At 42.7% G+C, this 22,827-nt stretch overlaps 2 protein-coding genes across 2 annotated transcripts; one reads left to right on the top strand and one right to left on the bottom strand.

Annotated features, from left to right (window-relative positions):
• Positions 1-4,017: 4,017 nt before the first annotated feature.
• LOC121451019 (survival of motor neuron-related-splicing factor 30-like) lies at positions 4,018-4,745 on the bottom strand. The gene has a single exon (XM_041656475.1). The coding sequence runs from the start codon at positions 4,732-4,734 to the stop codon at positions 4,018-4,020; it is 717 nt and encodes a 238-aa protein (XP_041512409.1). The 5' UTR covers positions 4,735-4,745.
• A 1,132-nt stretch (positions 4,746-5,877) lies between these two features.
• On the top strand, positions 5,878-7,014 carry LOC121450359 (speckle-type POZ protein-like). Its single transcript, XM_041655175.1, has one exon. It carries the CDS (start codon positions 5,878-5,880, stop codon positions 7,012-7,014), a length of 1,137 nt encoding a protein of 378 aa, XP_041511109.1.
• The last annotated feature ends 15,813 nt before the right edge of the window (positions 7,015-22,827 follow it).

Genomic DNA, 22,827 nt, shown 5'->3' with positions numbered 1-22,827 from the left:
ACATCAGGAATTCCAGGATGGCCAAAACAAACTAGTAAGATCATATCACAAATTAATAATAACAATGATGGTAATGATATACTATAGTGCCACTAGTACTAATAATAAAGGCAGGCTGTTTTTTTAAAATTTTGATAAAGACAACCTTTCAACTTGATTTGTAAGATTAAGAGTGTGCTTAAGTTAATTAAATAGAAATTCATGAACCAGCTATTATGCCGTAGTCTATGGCTTTGATGAGAGTAGTCTGAAGGCAGATGCTGACTCAACTCTGTGAGTCTGAAGCTAACTTGTTCCATAGAGCATCTTCTAGCAAAGCCGGACATGCAGAGTGACAAGCTGTCAAGAAAATGTATGAAACAAAATAATGATTACCTCTTGAATTCCTGCTAAAATATTTGATACTGCCAAAGCTTTGGAGAATGAACTAGTCTTTTATAGCTGTTCTCTCATCTTTAAGAAAGTACTATCCATCTAATGGGATGGAGAAATGGTCAGAAGTAAAAAGTGCTGGATGCCTTTCGAGAAGACTGGAAACCAATTCACTGCATTCACAGAGCAGCTGACAACACTGGTAACTCTTCTGGCCTCTGAGAGCACCATAGGCTCATGGTGCACAGGCAAACCTGTGTAGCAGGACCCAGACATTAGCAGAATACCACACATAAGCAAAACTGTATCCCTTGTGAACTTACCTTTCAAGGTGGAAAGAAATCAAGCATTTATGTAAGAAATCAACACACATGCCATAACCGAAACCACGACTCAATCCACCAAACACATACTTTTGGGACTATCTCTAAATGTACAATCCTTGCTCCAAATATACTAACACTTCAGCTTCTGTAGCGCCATTTCTGGGTACCTCTTCTCTTTAACTGAAGTGTGTCAATCCAGAATATGGTGTTGTTTTGTGTGTGTGCTTAAAACTCATACTGAGAAAGGCTAGTTACTGTATTGGCATCTCGAACATTCCATGTAGTTGGCAGCTGGCTAATAAAGACTTTCTGTTGGCTTAAATCTATGTTCAAGCGGTATCCCAATCTCTCTATCTTTTTCTCTCTGTCTTGTGCTCGGTCTCTCACTTTCTTTGCATTTGCGTTTGAACTTGTGTCTGTTTTTATGCCTTTCTACTTGTTTCAGTCAGTTTTTCTGTAAGGACCAAGGCTTTCCCTGGTATGTTGACCATTGATTAATCTCTGTTGATTAAACTCATGCCTCCACCTGTTGGGGACTTAAACCCTTTGGCTATGTCAAGCCCTCCAGAGAACCATCTACCTGAAATTAAAGCTCCACCATCCCAATTCCCGGACTGTATATGAACAGATCCTGTACTTGAGCCCGAGGGGTCTCAGTTTTCCCCATGAAAAGCTGCACTCCTCTCCAGGAGCAGGATCCTGGGAGCCCTGGGATGGCAAGGGAAAGCATTTGTTTTCACAAAGGAGGGGTCCTGCATTGATTGCCTCCCTTCATTCAAATGACACATTGAAGGGAAGTGATACCTGCCACCTGATCCTAAACCCACATAGAGGAGAGTCACTGATGTTATTAGTTATTGTAAGGGCAAATGATTTTAGCCACTTTGCTGTGCACAGACTTTCATTTTGGATTCAATCCATGAGAAAGAATTTCCACAAGCCATGAAATTAGTTAATAAAAAGCAAGATTTATTCTACAAGGAAGCGTAATTGAAACCATAGGATAGAGTAGGAAGCCCCCAGGAGAGGGGGCTCTACCTGGGAATTTACCACTAGTTGTTCTGTATACAGCACAGGAACAATGTAGAAATATGCATCCCAGTAAACATCACGGGCACAGGCTTCATCTGACTGCTTGTCTCTCCTGGGTTGAAACAGTAGCAGCTAGAGGCGTTCTGAGGCCAGATTTTCAGCCTCATGAACAAGGGGGACAGGGCTCATTACTCAGTCATCAGCAATCGTCAAAACACGTGGTCCTGTATGCATGTCCACTCCCAGACATTGGCCAGATGTTAGGGTGTGCAGTGCATCAACAGGTCTCTATCTTAATTAAAACAAAAATTCTCTCCTTTCTCGTTCCTAGAACTGGCCAGGTTCTCAAAACAGAGAAGGGGCTTATCTACAGTTCATGCCTTAGACTGTGCAGAGCCTTAACACAAGCCTCCCCATTTTAAAATTACCCTCCTCACAGTTACCCACCTGTATTAGATTCCTAACTGAGGAACTCAAAATTCAAAACCAAGTGATTGATGTATCCTGTCTTGAGGGATGAGTAGCACTGGAGTCAGACATTCTGGAGAGCTAGTCTGGGAATTGTTGAGAGGATTGAATCACTGAAGTTATTTTCCTGTCTTCTATGCTTTGTGTGTCCCTACAGACATGATGAGCTCCATGAAGATGATAGAGGTGGGGAGCATTTTACAGATCACAATCTAAGGGAACGGGGAAGCATGTCTAAGTCCCTTCTTCAGTACCTGTTGAAAATATTCTGTACCCTTTAGAAACCAGAATACTCTCTCCCATTTAAGGTCCAGCATGGTAAGCATGGGAGTTCACAGTTTAATGAACAGAACTCACCACTGAGGAGGAAAATTATGAGGTAATGAGACCCTGAATCTCGTCCGTCTGCTTGATTTAAATGAGAAGTAATTAGAATTTTCTCATAGCACACCATTAAGTGGATCAGGAAGAGAGTATAAGGAGGATTAACTGAAGAGGACCAGAAAGACCATCAATAAATTTAGTGGAGCTGTCCCAGGGACTGTGAGTGTGAACGGAATAAAAAGCAGGAAGGAAAACAGCCACTTTCAGAGAATCCTGTCTGGCTCTACTCCTGCCTCCTTAGATGAATTCTTCCACCCTGACCTTCATGCTGTGAACACTGACAGGGTAAGAAAAGCATCTCTTCCCAGATCGTGTGTATGGGAGGAATTCTTTTTTTTTTTGAGATTTAAAAACACTTTATTTATTAAAGTTAAACATACAAAACTGAAATTAACACACACCCTAAAAATTGTCTTCTTCCAGTAACAGGAAGACCCTTTTTCTATCTGTGTTTCTGGCTTAAACTCAACTTGGGGTAACTGTGGTGCTCACTTATACCAACAAATGCTAGCAACTTGATCTAGTTAATAAAAATTACAAACTCAGCTACATGAACATAATATACAGGGAAATTATGGTCAGATTAATGCACAAGAAATACAGGAAAATTCAATCATGAAACATTCAGTACTCTGCTTCATTGATTTAGCCTTGGTTTTTTTTTTTTACAAAAATAGTATCTACATTGTATACAGAGCTATACATCAGCTTTTTGTTTTCCCATATAAACATTACACATTCCCCCAAAATGGAAGCACTACCACAAGTGAAAAATCAACAAAGAAAAAAACAATTCAAAACACCAAATAAACACGAGAGAAGGGGAGCACATCCTACACATGGTTTGTTTTTTAATATAAAATTCAAACTCAATGACCAAAAACTACAAGGTGAGTCAATTGTGGAAGTGACCTAACAGGCCCAGGAAAGAATTCAAGGAAAAACCTCAAACTAAACCCTGTCATTTATAAATTAACCCATGCTCGGGTTTGTCTGGACAATGGCCAGGTTATCATCAAACTGAAGATATCTTTAGCAGGCTGGCATTTTGCCATGATGTTCCAATGAACTGCTGGGATACATCAAGTGCAAAGCACCCGAAAACTCCAAATTAGGACTTACAAAATGTCTACTCAACATTAGTTAAGTAGGGGCCTGAAGTACACTGAGTCATCTAAGTGCTGATTTAAGCAGCATCTACCTAGAAAAGTTGCCTTATTCAACAAACTCTGAGGGAACTGTGGTAAGTAGTAATGAAAAGTTAAATGAGAGCAGTTATCAAATGTCTTCAAGTTTCATTCTACCAAAGCCAAACAATGACAACAATGTATCTTCCTTACTCATCTAGCAAATAATTTACCTTTAGAAAAATATAAGAATAAAAAGGTAAATTACTGTAAAGCCCTGCAGAGATGAAATCCAACAGTTTTTCTCATTATTGAGGCATCAAATGCCTGACATTGTATTTAGATGTGTCTTGATACTGAGTCATAGGCTTGTCAGCAATTCCGCAAGTTCCTACTCCAACTTTGCCCGTTACACTTTCTGGAGAAGCAAAAATCCTCCTCTTTACCTGGCCTTTTTTGTTTTTAGAATAAGCCCTGTTGTTGAACTGCTGCCATTTCACCTTCTGGTCCTCTCTTTCCTGCTCAAGTTCTTTTATTCTCTGTGCTTTTTTCAAAGCTTTTTTCTTTTTATATTCACGTTGCTGGGCAATCATTTCTTTTTTTGACATAGGTTTGTTGCCACTGTCCTCTTTTGCCTTCCTTCCTTCTTCTACGGGTTTGAGGTTCAACAACGGAGTCACGTCAGCATTGCCATAACCAGCAAAGGTGATTGCAGCGGTGCCATTTTCTTCATCTATCTCCTCGATCTCCGCTTCATAACACTGTCCGTCTTCACTCCAGATTGCCATACATTTGTCCCCTACTTTCCATGAATGAGTAGGCTGAGCAGAAGCAAAACTGTCTGAACTTGCAAGAGGTTCCGAAGGCTGAGTTGACAGAAGGTCTTTGGTCAATTCTATAACTTCTTGCAAGTCCTTCTTCAATTTCAACAGATCTTCATTTTCTCCGTTTCCAGACAGAGCAGCTTCTACTTGCTGGAGTTGGGCTTTGTAGCTAGCCAACTGTTTTGCTAGATCCTCGGACATCTTGGGCGGGGTTGGGGACAGGACTGCGGGCAGGGGCCGGGGAAGCAAGCCCAGCAGCGGCAGGGGCAGCTGTGCAGGGAAAATAGCCAGGACGACTAGAAGATTCTGTCTGAAAAGGAAAAACTCCGCAGGGGCCTGAAGGGGGAGAGGGGGAAGGGGAGGAATTCTTACAACAACATGAGAAGCGCAATACCAGCTGTGTAGGAATAAACACCATTCCCTTATTAATGGAAGATTGACCTCAGCAAGCAAATTCTCTTGAGATTATTGTTCTTGGGTCCCGACCTGACTATACCTGGAATTAACTATAATCCTAAAACAGAGGGCGCGACTGTGAGAAATGTCTTTGCTTAAGTTGAAGTAGGCACAGCACTTCACAGACACACTTTGGAGGCCGAAAAACATAAGCATTTATCTCAAGACCTGAAGAACACACCTTTAATCCATATCTAGAGTCTGAAGGACACACCTCTGGCTGGGCCACGCCTTCTGCCTCCTGGGAGCCTATAAAAGAAACATGGAGGAAGCTGTTGCTTATTGCCTGCTTGTCCTCACCTTGCAGCAAGACCATTCCCTCACTGGCATTAGAGAATTCTTTTTTATAATTCCAGCATAGATTGAGGACCAGTCGGCACGTCTAATCTCCTGGACTGAGTAAGTACTGGATCCTTGGACTCTCCCTTCACAGGTAGCCTTTGTGGGATTAGCAGGACTGCAGCCCTAAGGCATTCTAATGAATCTCCTTTGTTCATACAGAGAGTCCTTGGGTATGTTCTGTTACTCTAGAGAACCACTGTGCAAAATTTTGGATGAGTATATAAAATGTTGTAAATTATCAAAAGTAGTGTATGATTCTCAAAATTAGGAATCCACTGACCTAAGATTCAATCTAGAAAAAAACGAAGTGATACAACAGTCCCATGTAGCCTAGTCTACCCACACTGAAACTAGAATTGAAATCTGGATAATTTCAGAGACTCGAGTTTCCGGGCTCATAGAAGAGGGAACAGAGGAGAAACAGAAGCTAAAAATGTATATCATGCCTATTATTGTTTCCTACAGGGCAAGAGAAGACAAATCCTAGTTTTTGTTTTTTTTTTTCATTTTGGACCCGGTTTAACCTTGAAACTACCTCCAGGAGAAATGTCACAGGACGCCGCTGACCAGAGCTGGGACTATAAACTGTTGAACATGCAGAATTTCTCCTGCAGGTGGACCATCCGCAAGTTCCGTTTTATTCTGGAGGAAAGGAGGGACAGTATTAGAAGCCCAACATTCTCAACAGGAGACAATAACAAATGGTGTTTGAGAGTTCACCCTAAGGGGGTCGATGAAGAAAGCTCAGATTACCTGTCAGTTAACATAGAGTTGCTCAGTTCTCCAAAGAGTCCCATTCAGGCAGAGATCAAGTTTTGGATCATAAACGCCAAAGGAGAAAAATATGAACCTGTGACTAGCCTGGAAGACTTTAGTTTCCTGCCAGGCTACCAAAGGGGTTACAAATTGTTCGTCCTTCGAGATTTTCTCTTGGACCATTCTCGCTGCCTTCTCCCTGAAGACCACTTCACCCTCTACTGCATGGGGATCCTGGCCCCATACTCCTACAGTATCCCTGAAGACAGCACGGAGCTGAGAATCCGGGTTCCCAAATGCATATTAGGAGATGATCTAGGAGAGCTGTGGAAGAATTCGCGCTTCACAGACTGCTGCCTGGTGGTAGCTGGCCAGGAATTCCGGGCTCACAAGGCCATCTTAGCTGCTCGCTCTCCAGTTTTCAGAGCCATGTTTGAACATGACACGGAGGAGAGCAGAAAGAATCGCATTGAGATTCATGACCTGAAACCTGAAGTCTTCAAGGCAATGATGGACTTGATTTACACCGGGAAGGAACCAGTCCTCCACAGCATGGCAGATGCTGTGCTGGGAGCTGCTGACAAGTATGGCCTGGAGCATTTGAAGGTCATGTGCGAAAGTGCCCTCTGCAGGGACCTCTCTGTGGAGAATGCTGCCCACACTCTCTTCCTGGCTGACCTCCACAGGACAGGGCAGCTGAAAACACAGGTGCTGAATTTTATTACAGCTCATGCTTCCGAGGTCTCTCAGACTGCAAGCTGGAAGTTATTGGTGGATTCACGCCCAGACTTGGTGACTGAAGCATACAGCTCCCTGGCTTCTGCTCAATGCAATCTACTGGAGCCCCCTCTCAAACATCTGAAGCAATCCCAGGAACCTGTCACTGGTACCCTCTATGTGTATCCCAGAAGCAGTGGTCAGTGTTGATACCGATGACTCCTGGGTAGACTATGGGTTACATGGAGCAATTACAGCAACTCTGGGGAAAGACATCATGGTTTAGTAGTGCTTTAATATATTAATTAATGCCTTGAGTATTGTAGTGGTGTATTATTTGTATTTTGATAAACAATCTTCCCTGAAGACCAGAAGTAAAGCTAAAGCCACTGGAGATCAGACAATGGTGACACACACCTTTAATCCCAGGGTTTGTTAGACAGAGTAACATGGATCTCTGTTGGTTTAAAGGCACCTTAATCTAAACAAGATCAATGCAGTAACAAGTCCAGGTGGTGGTGGTTCACACCTTCCATCCTAGCCTAGGAATTCCCAGCACGAGAGATAATATGAAAAGGGATGAGAGAGGCTTAATAATCTGCTTCTTCTCTAGTCACCCAGCCTTAAGACAGGAAAGACGTCTCTAGTGGCTTGGCTGCTTTGCTTTTCTGGTTGTCGTTCTAAATCCCAATATCTATCTCTAGGTTTTTATTTTTGGTGCTACAGAATGGAGGGCGGGGTGGAACTATGATGAACTCTGATGGACTCTATGCAAGCTCTCCTCTGTTGCTGTACTGGTTTGGTTTTTGTCCAGTGATTTGGAAACTGGGATTCAGTTTAGCTAAAGCCCCCAGCACATCCCAACACGGTTTCTTTGGAGAAAGCTGTGTGGATAGGATTGTGTAGAACATATGATCTAGGGCTCAAAGGAAAGGAGAAAACAAATGTGAATGTTTTCTTATGAGACAAGGGGAAGAGAATGAGGACACTTTTCCTCCAAACTCAGTTTGTGGAGACTGGAGAGGTGACTCAGTGGGCAAAAGCAATTGTTTCTCTTGCAAAGGACCCTTGTTCAGTTACGTAAACAAAATTTTACCCCAATACAATACAATACAATAGAAAAGGAATAAAAATTTTCGAATCACTTTGTGGATTCCAGTGGTGTTTCTGTTAGAAGGAATCCAGTCCTGCTCAGCTGCGGAAGTTTGTGCAGGGTCCTCACAGTCACACACACACAAATGTTAATAAACGATACCTAAGAAATTGCTGTACTCAGAGACTGGTGCCTAGCCCAGCTGTCATCAGTTAGCCTTTCTCCAGCAGCTGATGGCAGTAAAGGGTTCACAGAATCAGATAAACGGGGATCATAGGGGCTCACAGCGACAGAAGAGGCAATCACACAGATGCATGGGTCAGCACTATGTCCTCTGTATGCATACTGTGGTTGTTTAGTTTGGGTTTCTTTGTGGAACTCATAAAGAGTGGGACTGTGGGGAGTCTCTGACCTGTTTGTCTGACCTTGGGAACCTTTTCTTCCTTCTGGTCGACATCCCCAGCCTTGATATGAGAGTTTGTGCCTATGCTTATTGTATCTCATTATGATATATTCAGTTGGTATTCCCGTGTTCACCAACTTCCTGAAACAGCTGTCAGGACCGAAAGATGGACTGGACATTTCAAGACACTGAACCTGATAGAAGAGAAATTGGGAGGTACCCTACAACAGATGGGCACAGGCGATTGCTTCCTAGGTATAACCCCAGCAGCACAGACATTAAGGGCAACATTGAATAAACGGGACCTACTAAAACTGAGAAGCTTCTGTAAAGCAAAGGACACTGTCACTAAGACAAAAAGGCAACCCACTGACTGGGAGAAGATCTTCACTAACCCCGCAACAGACAAAGGTCTGATCTCCAAAATATATAGAGAACTCAAGAAACTAGACTTTAAAATGCTAATTAACCCAATTAAAAAATGGGGCACTGATCAGAACAGAGAATTCTCAACAGAAGAAGTTCAAATGGCCAAAAGACACTTAAGGTCATGCTCAACCTCCTTAGCGATCAGGGAAATGCAAATCAAAACAACTTTGAGATATCATCTCACACCTGTCAGATTGGCTAAAATCAAAAACACCAAGGATAGCCTTGGCTGGAGAGGCTGTGGAGGAAGGGGTTCCCTCATCCATTGCTGGTGGGAATGCAAACTTGTGCAACCACTTGTGCAACCACTTTGGAAAGCAGTGTTTCGATTTCTCAGGAAATTCGGGATCAACCTACCACTGGACCCAGAAATACCACTCTTGGGTATATACCCAAGAGATGCCCGATCATATGACAAGGGCATTTGTTCAACTATGTTCATAGCAGCATTATTTGTAATAGCTAGAACCTGGAAACAACCTAGATGTCCTTCAAAGGAAGAATGGATGAAGAAAGTTTGGAATATATACACATTAGAGTACTACTCAGCGGTAAAAAACAATGACTTCTCAAATTTTGCATGCAAATGGATGGAAATAGAAAATACTATCTTGAGTGAGGTAACCCAGACCCAAAAAGATGAACATGGGATGTATTCACTCATAATTGGTTTCTAACCATAAATAAAGGTCAGTGAGTCCATATTTGATATCCTAAAGAAGCTAAATAAGAAGGTGAACCCAAAGAAAAACATATAGCTATCCTCCTGGGTAGGGGAAGTAGACAAGATTGCCAGGCAAAAAATCGGGATCTTAAGGGTGGGGTGCGAGGGGGGTAAAGGGAGATGGGGAGAGAAAAGTGAGAAGGGTAGGATGGGGAGAACTTGGGGCAACGGGATGATTGGGATAAAGGAAGGTTGGATAGGGGAGCAGGGAAGCACATATCTTAATTGAGGGAGCCATCTTAGTGTTGGGAAGAGACTTGGACCTAGAGGGGCTTCCAGGTGCCCAAGGCGAGGTCCCCAGTTAGTTCCTGGGGCAGCTGAAGATAGGGAACCTGAAATGATCCTATCCTATAGCCATACTGATGAATATTTTGCATATCACCATAGAACCTTCATCTGGCGATGGATGGAGAGAGACAGAGACCCACACTGGAGCACTGGTCTGAGCTCCCAAAGTCCCAATGAGGAACAGAAGGAGGGAGAAGATGAGCAAGGAAGTCAGGACCAAGAGGGGTGCACCCACCCACGGAGACAGTGGGGCTGATCTATTGGGAGCTCACCAAGGCCAGCTGGACTGTGACTGAAAAAGCAGGGGATAAAACCGGACTCTCTGAACATGGCAGACAATGAGGGCTGCTGAGAAGCCAAGGACAATGGCACTGGGTTTTGATCCTACTACATGTTCTGGCTTTGTGGGAGCCTAGCCAGTTTGGATGTTCACCTTCCTAGACATGGACGGAGGGGGGAGGACTTTGGACTTTCCACAGGGCAGGGAACCCTGACTACTCTTCAGACTTGAGAGGGATGTGGAGAAGAAAGGGGGTAGAGGGAGAGGAGTGGGGGGATGGGGGAGAGGAGTGGGTGGAGTGAGGAGGAGTGGGAGGCTGGGAGGAGGCAGAAATTTTTTTTTATCAATAAAAAAAATACAGCATCTGTACTTCATAGTTCATCCCAGAAGAGACCCATTGTACACTGGGTTTCCTAACAGCCTGCCTATACACACTTTCTGTTGTGGACTAAAATCCATGTCCCAGCAGTCTTCTCTGAGGCTATCCTACATTTCTGGAGGTTCCACTGAGATCACAGAGACCAGAAATGAAATAGAGTGGTGGATTTAGAACCCCTTGGATGGGGATGAGTATGGAGTACAAGCAGCTCCTAGGCTGTGCTCATCCTGAGTTCCAGGCACCCAGGACCCCCTTTGATCAATGTGGAGACACAGAACTGGCTTAGGGTGCAAGCGCCTCCTGGGACAGATGAGATGAAGTTGGGAAACGGTTGCTTGGCAAACCAAGCATAGATGAAAGCAAACTTTCACTGCCCATTTCTCAAACTTTCTCTCAGAATCTATAGCCTGGATAAAGAAGTGGCCTTTGAGCTCAGTTCTTCATGCTCTACCAGATATAAAGGAATGCTTTCCTTCTGTATATTTTTTGTCTTATTTCTATGTACTTGTTTTCATTTTTATTACTGTTATTAATTGAGGTATTGTTCCTTGCAAGGTGAGGCAGGAGTTTCTCATGATCATGTATATGAGTAAAGGGGGATTTCTGAGTTGAGGTAATGCTTTTTTAGTCTCTATAAAAAGCCTTACGAAGCTGTGTGGTGGTGGCATATGCCTTTAATCCCAGCACTTGGGAGGCAGAGGTAGGCAGATCTCTGTTAGTTCGAGGCCAGCCTGGTCTACAAGAGCTAGTTCCTGGACAGGCTCTAAAGCCACAGAGGAACCCTGTATATAAAAACAAAAAAACAAAAAAAAGCCATACAAAATAAACCTTGTTATGCAGTTGTTCATACTCTGCATCCCCTGTGTCATGATTTGTGCGAGACCCTTACCCAGGGACCTCAACACACTAGATGCTCACAGATCAATTACTGCATTAGACCAGAGGACTCTGGCAATTCCACACAGAAAGCAAACCTTACAGAAGTTCTTTGGTCACTCAAGTCTGGAGGAAATTTTAATTAGGCATTTTCTGTGAAGACACATAGAAGGCGTGGGACCTCTATCCATAGTTTAGAATTTGTACAGGACTTCACAGGATTCCCCTGTCTGTTCCTGTATATGAAAACAAACTGGACAATCCTGTGCTCCAGTATGTGTGGGGGGTGTTTTATTGTGCTTCTGCAACTTTTGTTTTTTGTTAATGAACAGTGGCTTTCTCAGGTAGGAGGACATCCCCCTCTGGTTAATGACATGTGTGAATAACTTTTGGGAGTGAATGGGAAAAAAAGAAACACTCCCCCGTGACACTTTATTAATGTGAAACTTCATGCAAAAAGCCTAAGCCTTCTTCCCCAGGGTCCTCAGTTCCTTAGTGAGAAGTCACACAGGCCTCCAGGAGCATGCCCATCAGAGCACAGGACTCACAGTTTAGAGTAACATTTACGGAAACAAGGGGTGTTGAAGGGATCACCTACAATCCCTTCAAATGATAGACGAGAGGTAGAGGATACCTACTACCCTGACCCTGAGCACACTTGGTAAACAGTCACCAATGCTACTAGTTAGCCATCTGCACAAAACCTACCAGAGGAATGAAAAAAAAAACCAAGGGATCAAAACCAAATGATTGAATTATCTTACTTTGGCAGATAAGTAGTTTTGGACTCAGATTTACACAAACACCAGACTGGAAATGGCTGAGCTGATCGAATCAATGTATATATTCCTTTATCTCTCCAAAACAGGACTAGCTAGTGAGAGATGACATCTACGTAGCACATCGTTCATCACACTACAGAGGGGGATCTATTCCCAACCCCTCCCACTCTGGTTCTGTGGAGTGTATTCTGCATCCCATGAAAAAGAGAATAATCTCTCACTCTGAAGGACCAGTAAAATAAGCCTGCCACTTGCAAGGATTAACCCACAGAACCCACCAGTGGAGGATGTAGTGTGTGGGCTATTGAGAAGGTGAATCTGGTCAATCAAAGTGATAGACTTGGGAAGGATTTAGGATATTCATCAACCACACATTTAGATGGATCTAGAAGACTAGGTCCAGGTAGGATCATCTGAAGGGCAGGGGAAAGACCACCATTAAAGTTTGCTGGAGTCATCCTGAGACAGTGGGTCTCAATGAAATCAAGGCAGGAAAGACAAAGCACACTTGTGATAGCTAATCTTGGTTGTCAACTTTACTATATCTAGAATTAATTAAACCCGTAAACAGAGAACACACCTGTGAAAACTCATTGCTGAAGTCGCAGTAATAGGTAGATCCAATTCAAATAAGGAATTTGAAGAATAAAGACACACACCTTCAATCTGGATAATGGGGATGGGTGATACAATTAAGATCAGGCCACTTCCTGTTATTAACAACTACATTTTTTTAACTTTTTTTTTTATTGAGGAAAGAAGAAAAAAAAACAAACAAAAAACAAGTTTCCACCTCCTCCCAGCCTCCCATTTCCCTCCTCCTCTCCCCCTTTCTCCCCCTCCCCCCACTCCTCTCCCCCTCCCTCTCCAGTCCACAGAGCAGTCCGGGTTCCCTGCCCTGTGGTAAGTCCTAGGTCCTCCCCCCTCCGTCCATATCTAGGAAGGTGAACATCCAAACTGGCTAGGCTTCCACAAAGCCAGCACATTAAGTAGGATCAAAACCCCGTGCCATTGTCCTTGGTGTCTCATCAGCCCTCATTGTTCGCCATGTTCAGAGAGTCCGGTTTTATCCCATGCTTTTTCGGTCACAGTCCAGCTGGCCTTGGCGAGCTCCCAGTAGATCAGCTCCACTGTCTCAGTGGGTGGGTGCACGCCTCGTGGTCCCGACTTCTTTGCTCATGTTCTCCCTCCTTCTGCTCCTCATTGGGACCTTGGGAGCTCAGTCCAGTGCTCCTGTGTGGGTCTCTGTCTCTATCTCTATCCATCACCAGATGAAGATTCTATGATGATATGCAAAGTTGTCAGTATCCCAGACCCAAAAAGATGAATATGGGATGTATTCACTCATAATTGGTTTCTAGCCATAAATAAGGGCCACGGAGTCTACAATAGGTGAACCTAAAGAAGCTAAGTAAGAAGGTGAACCCAAGGAAAAACATATAGTTATCCTCTTGGCTAAGGGAAGTAGACCAAATTGCCGGGGAGAAAATGGGATCTTGGGGGTGGGGTGGGATGGGGGTAAGGGGAGATGGGAAGAGAAAAGGTAGAAGGGAAGGAGGGGAGACCTGGGGAAACAGGAGTATTGGGATAAAAGAAAGGTGGATAGGGGAGCACGGAACCACAATTCTTAGTTAAGGGAGCCACTTTAGGGTGGGCAAGAGACTTGACCCTAGAGGGGCTCCCAAGTGCCCAAGATGAGATTCCCAGTTAGTTCCTTGGGCAGGTGAGGATTGGGAACCTGAAATGACCCTAAGAACTACATCTTATTCATTAAATACACATTCTCATTAATGACAATGGGTCTCTGCTCAACTGTAGTTTTAAAAATTATGCTCATATGATGCTTTGTTTTTTTCCTTTCACTTAAGTTTTGTTTGTTTGGCTTTTAGAGACTAAGCAATTGAAGAAGATCAGTCTCAACTCAAATGAAATAGTTTCTCAAGGCCTGCTTAAAATCCCTGTGTATTCCAGGCTGCCACTGCAGATTGCCTCTGCCTCCTGAATATAATTTACAGGAGGACACTAATGTTTCTAGCCTCAGAATCTGTCCTTTGGGGAAGAGGTCATATTTAAGGGAATGACTTTAAATCTGGGCTGTTATTGAGTTTTGTTTACTTTTTATTTTTGTTTAGGGGACAATATGTCATTTGGTATGCATGGACACACCAATCAATCTTCCAGCATTTCTGCTGCTTAAGTTTTCCAATGCAGGCCCAAGTCAAGTAGGGCCATTTAGAATAGCACATTTATTACATGTAGAGAACACATAGTTGTTGTGATATATTCCTAGATGGAACATTGAACTATTGTTTACAATGACCTTCTGGTATATAGCAATCCTCCTAAGCCAGTCTCAAGAATATCTTTAGATGTATAGTTAAACACAAGACATAAAAACAACTTTAAGCTTGATCTGAGTTCATGCTCTTTGTTCCTGAAAAAGAGTGTTTTTACACAGGCTTGGAACTCACATTATAGACCAGTCTGACTTATAAACATAGAGATATGCCTCCTTCTGTCCTCTGAGTTCTGGGATTAGATACTTCACTTCTTAAATCATAGGAGAGGCAATAATAAGATGGTTGGCAAGGACAGGAAGAAGAGATAATGAAAAATATTTTTAAATAAATGGAATGTATTTGGTACACCTCATGGACCTTAGCACTTCAGAGCCTGAAGGATTGGAATCAGGAGTCCTCTGGCCTGGGCTGTACCCTGAATTTGCACCAAAGTAGGAAGAGATGGAAGAAAACAGGGAGACTTCAAGACATTTATCTCAACCCTGGAATTTGCTTGATTTTTTTCCTAAAATCTGCACAAAATGAAGAAAGATCTTTCTAATGGTCTCTGGGTCTTCTATATGTATATGTATTTGCTTTATTGGTTAGTTTTTGTTGTAAGACCTTGCTGCACGACCTGGCTAGCCTTGAACCTACATACCTTTTACCTCATCCTCCCAGGTGAGAAGCACCACCAATCCTGACTTTTGATCCATGGAATATTCTAATGAATGAATAAATCCAACTATTCACTGGGCCTCTGACATCCTCTGCTTGATCTCCAGGCAGCATTCTTCTCTCTGTTGTATTGCTCATATTCATGCAGTCATCTGTGGGCAGCTGAATCTGCGTGTCTTGCAGGACATAGAATCAGGGACTTCCAACATGCTAGGCAAGTTCCCTACTACTGAGATACATTTTCACAGTCTTATCCTTCTTCTGCCTTCCCTCATGTCTTCCTTTCTTTAGTCTCCTCAGGCTGTCCATCAGAGAACTGGGTCCAGCAGGACACAGAGCACTTTTCACTGTGATTCTGAGGTGGATGTTACTCATGCATTGTTGTATAAAGGCGTGGAGGTCAGGTCTCCAATCTCAGCAGCCCCAGAGTGTAGGACTTGGGGAACAACCTGGTCTACATCAGGAATTCCAGGATGGCCAAAACAAACTAGTAAGATCATATCACAAATTAATAATAACAATTATGCTAATGATATATTATAGTGCTACTACTAATAATAGTAATAAAGGCTTTCTGTTTTATAAATTTTGATAAAGACAACCTTTCAATATGATTTGTAAGATTAGGGTGTGGTTAATGTAATTAACCAGAAATTCATGAACCAGGTATGATGCGGTAGTCTATGGCTTTGATGAGAGTAGTCTGAAGGCAGATGCTGACTCAACTCTGTGAGTGTGAAGCTAACTTGGTCCATAGAGCATCTTATAGCAAAGCCAGACTTGCAGAGTGACAAGTTGTCAAAAAATGCATGAAACAAATAATGATTACTTCTTGAATTCCTGCTAAAATATTTGAGACTGCCAAAGCTTTGGAGAATGAACTATTATTTCACAGCTGATTATTAAGAAAGTACTATCCATCTAATGGGATGGAGAAATGATCAGAAGTAAAAAGTGCTGGATGCTTTTCCAGAAGACTGGCACCCAATTCACTGCATTCACAGGGCAGCTGACAACTCTGGTAACTCCAGTCATCATGATATCCAGGTCCTTCTGGCCTGTGAGGGCACCATAGGCTCATGGTGTGGTGTGAGGTTCTTCTGTATTTGTGTTGGTTTCATTGGTTGAATAAAAAAACTGCCTTGGCCTTTGGATAGGGCAGAACTTAGATTGGTGGAATAGACTGAACTGAATGCTGGGAAGAAGTAGAGACAGGCAGATGCCATGAATCTCCTGCATTAGATGGATGTAGGTAGAATCTTGCCAGTAAGCCACCATCTTGTGAAACACGGATTGGTAGAAATGGGTTAATCAAGATGTGAGAGTTAGCCAATAAGGCTAGAGCTCATGGGCCAGGCAGTGATTTAATTAATACAATTTCTGTGCAATTATTTCAGGAGTTAAACTAGCTAGATGGGATGACAAACAGCCTGCTCCTCTTATGACAATAGTGCATAGGCCAACCGGTGTAGCAGGACCCAGACATTAGCAGAATACCACACACAAGCAAAAGTGTATCCCTTGTGAACTTACCTTTCAAGGTGAAAAAAATCAAGCAATTTTCAAAAAAAACATGCCTGCAATAATGAAAACAAAGACTTAATCTACCAAAATACATAATTTTGGGAATATCTCTAAATGTAAAAATCCTTGCTCAAAATATACTAACACTTCAGCTTCTGTACTGCCATTTCTGGGTACCTCTTCTCTTTAACTGAAGTGTGTCAATCCAGAATTTGGATTTTGTCCTTAAAATCTCATTCTGAGAAAGGCTAGTTACTGTACTGGCATCTCGAACATCCCATGTAGTTGGCAGCTGGCTAATAAAGACTTTCTGTTGGCTTAAATCTATGTTCAAGCAGTATCCCATTCTCTCTCTCTCTCATTCTCTCTTGTGCTGGGTCTCTTACTTTTTTGGCATGTGTGTTTGCACTTGTGTCTCTTTGAATGTCTTTCTATTTGTTTCATTCATTTTGTTTTGCTGAAATGACCTAGGCTTTCTCTGGTATGTGGACAATCCTGTTGATTAAGACTCTTGCCTCCTTTTGTTGGGGACCTGAATCCTTTTGGCTATGTTAAGTCCTCCAGAGAACCACCTACCTGAAATTAAAACTCCACCTGCCCTATTTCTGGAGTGAGAGTGTTTATGAACAGATCCTCTACTTGAGCCCAATGAAAAGCTGCTCTCCTCTCCAGCAGCAGGATCCTGGGAGCACTGGGCTTGCAATGTAAAGCATTCGTTTTACAAAGGAGGCTCCTGCATTGATTGCCTTCCTTCATTCAAATGACACATTGAAGGGAAGTGATACCTGCCACCTGATCACAAACCCACATAGAGAAGTGTCACTGATGCTATTAGTTACTATAAATGCAAATGATTTTAGACACTTTGCTTTTCACAGACTTTTATTTTTTATTCAATCCATGAAAAAGAACCTCCACAAGCCATGAAATTAGTTAATAAAAAGCAAGATTTATTCTACCAGGTTGCTTAATTTAAACTGAAAGACTCTAAATGCATTTCTAAGTCCCCTCAACCCTAAGACATTTTTCTAAAATCTTGCACTCACTCTCTTTTGGAAATGGGACAGTCACCCCCCCCCATTCTGGACTTCTTATCCTCCTATGTCCTTGTGAATAATCTTCAAATATAACCCCATTCTGGGAATTGAGGTAAATACAACCCACAGATGTTGATTCAGTTACTGATGTATTGATTTAGTCAATAGAACAAGGTCAGCAAGGCCCAGAGATGCTCCCCTTATCTACCCGATCACGTAGCTACTCTCCTGCCCTGGAATAGACCAATCACTGCTAGTAACCCTATCAATAAGCCAATCCAATAAGTTGGAATACAACCAGCAGGTCCCCCATTATGTCTGTGGCTTTTTGCTTTAAATGATAGACTATAACAGCTATCAGAGGTCCTTCATATCCCAAACCTGAAGGGCCCTGTCATGGCAGAACAAAAATCCTCTTGCTTTTGCATCAATTGTGGTTATGTGAGTGGTGTACGGAGCAACCCCTCCCTGATGTTTAGACTTCTAGTCCAACATTTTGGTGCATTGGCCGGGAAATGAGTTGCTTCTGGACCCATTCTAGGCCCAGATGGAGGTAAGATTGAGTGTTCTTATTGTCTTTGTCTGTCTGTATGCTTTGTTTCTGTGATTATTGTAGTCTGTGTTTGTTGGTATTTTGAGTCTGTAGTGTTGCACAGCTTCTAAAATTGTACCACATAGGGCCAGTATCTGTGCGGGAGGATGTTCCAGTAATATGTAACTGTGGAGGATGCTCCAGTATCTGAAGGGGCTAAGAATGACCAGGTCACTCCTCTAGTTCCCAGGAGGCATGACCTCCATCTGAATCTGTAGTGCTGTGCAGCTTCTGATTTTGAGTTTGGGTTTGGCTCTTTGTCTTTGGTTTTATGTCATGTCTTTGTTTTTGTATATCTGCTTGTACTCGAGTCTAAATCCGGTACCATGGGGCAGTAAGTAACCACCTCTCTGACCCTAACTCTAACTTTAAAGAAAAGCTGGAGACTGAGCTGTGGAAATCCAAAAGAAATGCTGGCAAGTGGTCTGATTCCTGAAATGGCCCACTTTTAAAGTGGGCTGGCCACAGGGTGGGACATTCAATCTAGATACTACTTTGCAAGTTAAAGAAAAAGTCTTCCAGCCTGAACCTTATGCCCATCTGGACCAGGTTCCCTATATTGTCACCTGGGAGAGCTTGTCCAGAGAACCCCCCTACTCTGGGTCAAACCATTCTTGTTACAGAGCACGGTGCAGGCACCAAGGAAGGCTTCACTATGACTTTGATAACTGCAGCCTGCCCATCCCCTGTCTCTTTTCCTTTGCAGAAGGCACACGTGCCAGCAGGGTCCAAGCTGGTGCTAATTCCTTTCCACAGGACCCAGTAAGCCTGGGAACCAGCAGTAGGCTGTTTCTCTGGGGTCAGATACCCTATTAGAAATCAAAAGTTTTGTAAAGAGCCTAGACATTTTCATTTTGGCAGCAAATGGAGAGACTGCAAGTAAGTATCCCTGTGGCTTTTGGTAACCTGCAAATCTGGATTCAGGAGCAACAGGTAGTAGGGCAAGCCAACATCAGAAGGGCCTCCCAGCCCTGATAGCATCTCTCTTCTAGGGATGCTCTATTCCAGGCATCACATGCTGAGTCCAGGGTAAAGCTTCTGGTTTAAAAATTGGAAGGAGTTAAGCTGAGTCACTTTAAAAGAATGTGCCTGTAAAAAAAAAAAAAAAAAAAACCCTATATATTGTTGGTGTCTGTACTTCTTACTATGCAGTGTGTGCAGAAAAAAATTAAATTTCCAGCTTTGTTTAGCTGGTTATAGGACTACACTGTTCCAGAACTATTGCTATAGGAGCCCTGACTCTGGGCCAGGGCCCTGTACAGACCAGCTGAGCTTCTAAACCACCCGTGTTTAGATCTGAATTTGACACTTGACTGTTCGCAATGTTTGGGATGAGGTGGGGGCCCCGACTTGACCCACATAGCAAAGATCAGCTGAAGCCTCTCACCCCACTAAAATGGCAATGGAGGTGTTGCTGAGTGATGAATTAAAATGGCCCTTTTGACTCTTTATATTGTTTATGGCTATTTTAAAAACATGGTGAAGATTCTCATTTATTATAGATATAAAAGAGGTACATTTTGGGTTGTTTTCAGATACTGTCTATGATAAAATAATTCTGCTATATAAAATAAAACACAAAGGGATATTGCTAAGTTTTAAGGTAATATGTTACCTAATTCCAAAAATTCATCATACTGATGTTCAAAGTAGCTGTATCAGTTTGCATTTTTACCAAAAACGGAGGATTTTATTCTCTTAAGTGTAAATTGTCAAACAATATTTTTAATCTTGGTCATTTTTTACAGGGATAAGATCAAATCTCAGAGTTGTTTGATTTGAATTTCCCCGATGATTAAGGATGTTATATTTAAGCAAATTTTAAATATCTTTCAGTCATTTGAAGTTCGTCTATTGAGAGTTTACAGTTTAGGTCTGTAACATAGTTTTATTGGATTATTTGTTTTCATGAAAACTAAGTTCCTAAGTCTTTATATGTTTTTACGATACCTTCCCATTATATATTATGTTCTGTTGATTAGATCCTTTGCTATACAAAAAGCTTCTCAGTTCTAGAGATCTTATTTATTGATTGTTTCAGTGTCTATGACACTGAGGCAGTGTTTAAAAATATATTTAAAACTTTTTTCTTCTATGTGGTTCAATATTGATGGTTTTATGTTAAGGTCTTCAATTTGTTTGGATTTTAGTTTTGTGCATAGAGATAAATATGGATCTATTTTTGTTCTTCTACATGATGATGTCTAATTAATTCTTAAAGGAAGAAACTGACAGTCAAAATGCCGGGCTCATGGCAAATCTCAGGGGGGCTGCAAGATACCCCACTAATTTGGCCAAGGTAAAAGAGGTTTTCTTGGTGCCAGTTAAAATCGGTGTTCCTTAAATTTTTAATTGAGGTTTAAAGGCATTTTACCCAAACTCTGGAGGTCAGCAGGCAGTGATATCCATGGCCTTCATAGAATAGTCAGCATCAAATATAACAAAAATTTATAGCAGGTAGATAGGTTGCAAGATTATACCTTGCAGAATTTGGGGAGACAGAGAAAGTGTTTAACTGGAGACAGAGAAAGTGAAGCGAAAGAGAGAGAGGCGGGAAGCAAAAGAAAGAGAAAGGTGGGAGGCAGAGGAAAGAGAAAACTGGAGGGAATCATAGACAAGATTTGACTAGAAAAAAAAAAGACCAGACTCAGACAGATAAGCAGCCTAGGCAACAGAAGATCAAAGACAAATGAAGATGGAGAGTGGCACCCCTTGGACAAAGGCCAATGTGCTTATGGCAAGAAAAAGGACATTAGATACCTCTATAGATTTTATAAGGGACACAGGAACTGAGCACTCTGTGCTAAAACAACCATTAAAAAATTAATACAAACTGGACACGTTACGAACAATAAATTTGGAAAAAGGACAAATAAATGACTCATTCCTCCCTGGTCACCCCTGAATCAAAGCCTTTTGTTGACCAAACAACAGACTTTTGCTTTCCCTGCTGTACTCAGTTCTGCAGGAGACACAGGCTGCTTGTCTACCTCTGCCTCTGCCATGCTCTCCTTGCCAGAATGACAACCTCCCCCTGCTATCACCACTGGACAAATAGTCACCTCCTAGCATCTGCCTTGGTGCTGTGCTTGCCCTAAAGCCTGCATGAGCCCTGGCTGCTCACCCTGCAGTCTCGCTCCCCTCACACAAGTCAGACTGTGTTAGAGCACTCACAATGCCCTCTTGGACCAGGCTGCTGCTCCTGTGCCCCGCTCACATCGATGGACTATGGATCCTACCAAAATCTGGAAAAAGGACATGTGGCTGGCAGAATGGCAGGCTGAGCTGGGCCAAGCAGAGCCGGAAATAATGGCAAAGCTTGCCTGGGGCACAAGGCTGGTAGTCCGAACTGAGCAGGCATACAAGACTGAAGGTCAGTGGAAGGCAGGGACAGCATGGGTGGACAGGAAGCAAATGATCTGGGCCAGTAGCCTTTCTTCAGGGATGTCAGTCTGCCTTGAAAGCTAAATTTCTGGCTTTCATACAAGCTCTACAGATGGTAGAGGGAATGTCCACACTGACAGCAGGTATGCTTTTGCCTCTACCCATATACATGGAATGATATACAAACAAAGAAAATTGTTGACATCCGCAGAAATTTTGAGCCTCCTTGAGGCCACACAGTTACCAAAGAAGATAGCCATCATACATTAATTAAGACTGAGACAGCCAATGTAATGGGTAAAAAGATTATAAAAGAAATCCTCTCGAGGTATGGGATGCCCGAGGTAATCATGTTTGATAATAGACCTGCCTTTGTTGCCCACGTAAGTTAGGGTGTGGCCAAGACATTGGTGATCAATTGGAAATTGTGCTTACCAACCCCAAAGCTCAGGTCAGAAAAGAAAATTTTACAAATTAACAAAATTGGCCTTAGAGACCGGCAAAAATGACTGGACAGACCTCCCTCCCTCTGTCCTGTTCTGAGTTCAAAACACCCCGGGGCGATTTTAAACTCACTTCTTATGAGATCCTATGAAAGGGCTGCCACTGTTCACTAAGGTGGATGAGGTATATAATCCTGATGCTGTTCTTCCCATACTGTTATCTGCCCACATAAAGACCCTCCTGATCGTTCAAGCCCAGGTGCAGAAGCCTCTGGCTGATGCCTACCAGCCTGGATACCCAGAGATTTCACATCCATTGGTGTTTCTGTATACATCCAGATACATCAGTCCCAGAGCCTTAAACCTTCCTGGAAGGGAACCTATACCATGTTCCTAATGACAACCACCGCTCTCAAAGTAGACGACATTGCAACCTGGATCCACGCATCTCATATGAAGCTGGCACCTCCATAGAACGACTCGGGACCCTCCAGATGAGAGCTTCAACACACCCAAAGCTAAACAAAGGACTCTTAAAAAATACCAAATGAACTCTCCGGGACTCTTATCCTGCATGTAGACATTGTGACTGATATATTAGGCTGTGGTGTGTGTGTGTGTGTGTGTGTGTGTGTGTGTGTGTGTGTGGAAACAAACTCGACAAGGTGGGGAGGGCTGAATTAGCCCCCTCCTGTAGGAGCCCTAAGCAGCACACCAAGCCCTAAGGTCCTGCCATTTCCCAGCTCCCTCCCTAAAAAACCCCAGCTAGATTCTTCCCAGGCCCAGGACTTCAGAAAATATCAACTCCTGACGTTCATTCATGAACGACTCA

The sequence above is a fragment of the Microtus oregoni genome, unplaced genomic scaffold, assembly GCF_018167655.1.
Source record: "Microtus oregoni isolate MIOR12 unplaced genomic scaffold, Mior012 000007F_ref0000211, whole genome shotgun sequence".
NCBI lineage: Eukaryota > Metazoa > Chordata > Mammalia > Rodentia > Cricetidae > Microtus > Microtus oregoni.
This window is presented reverse-complemented; position numbering and strand designations above follow the sequence as displayed.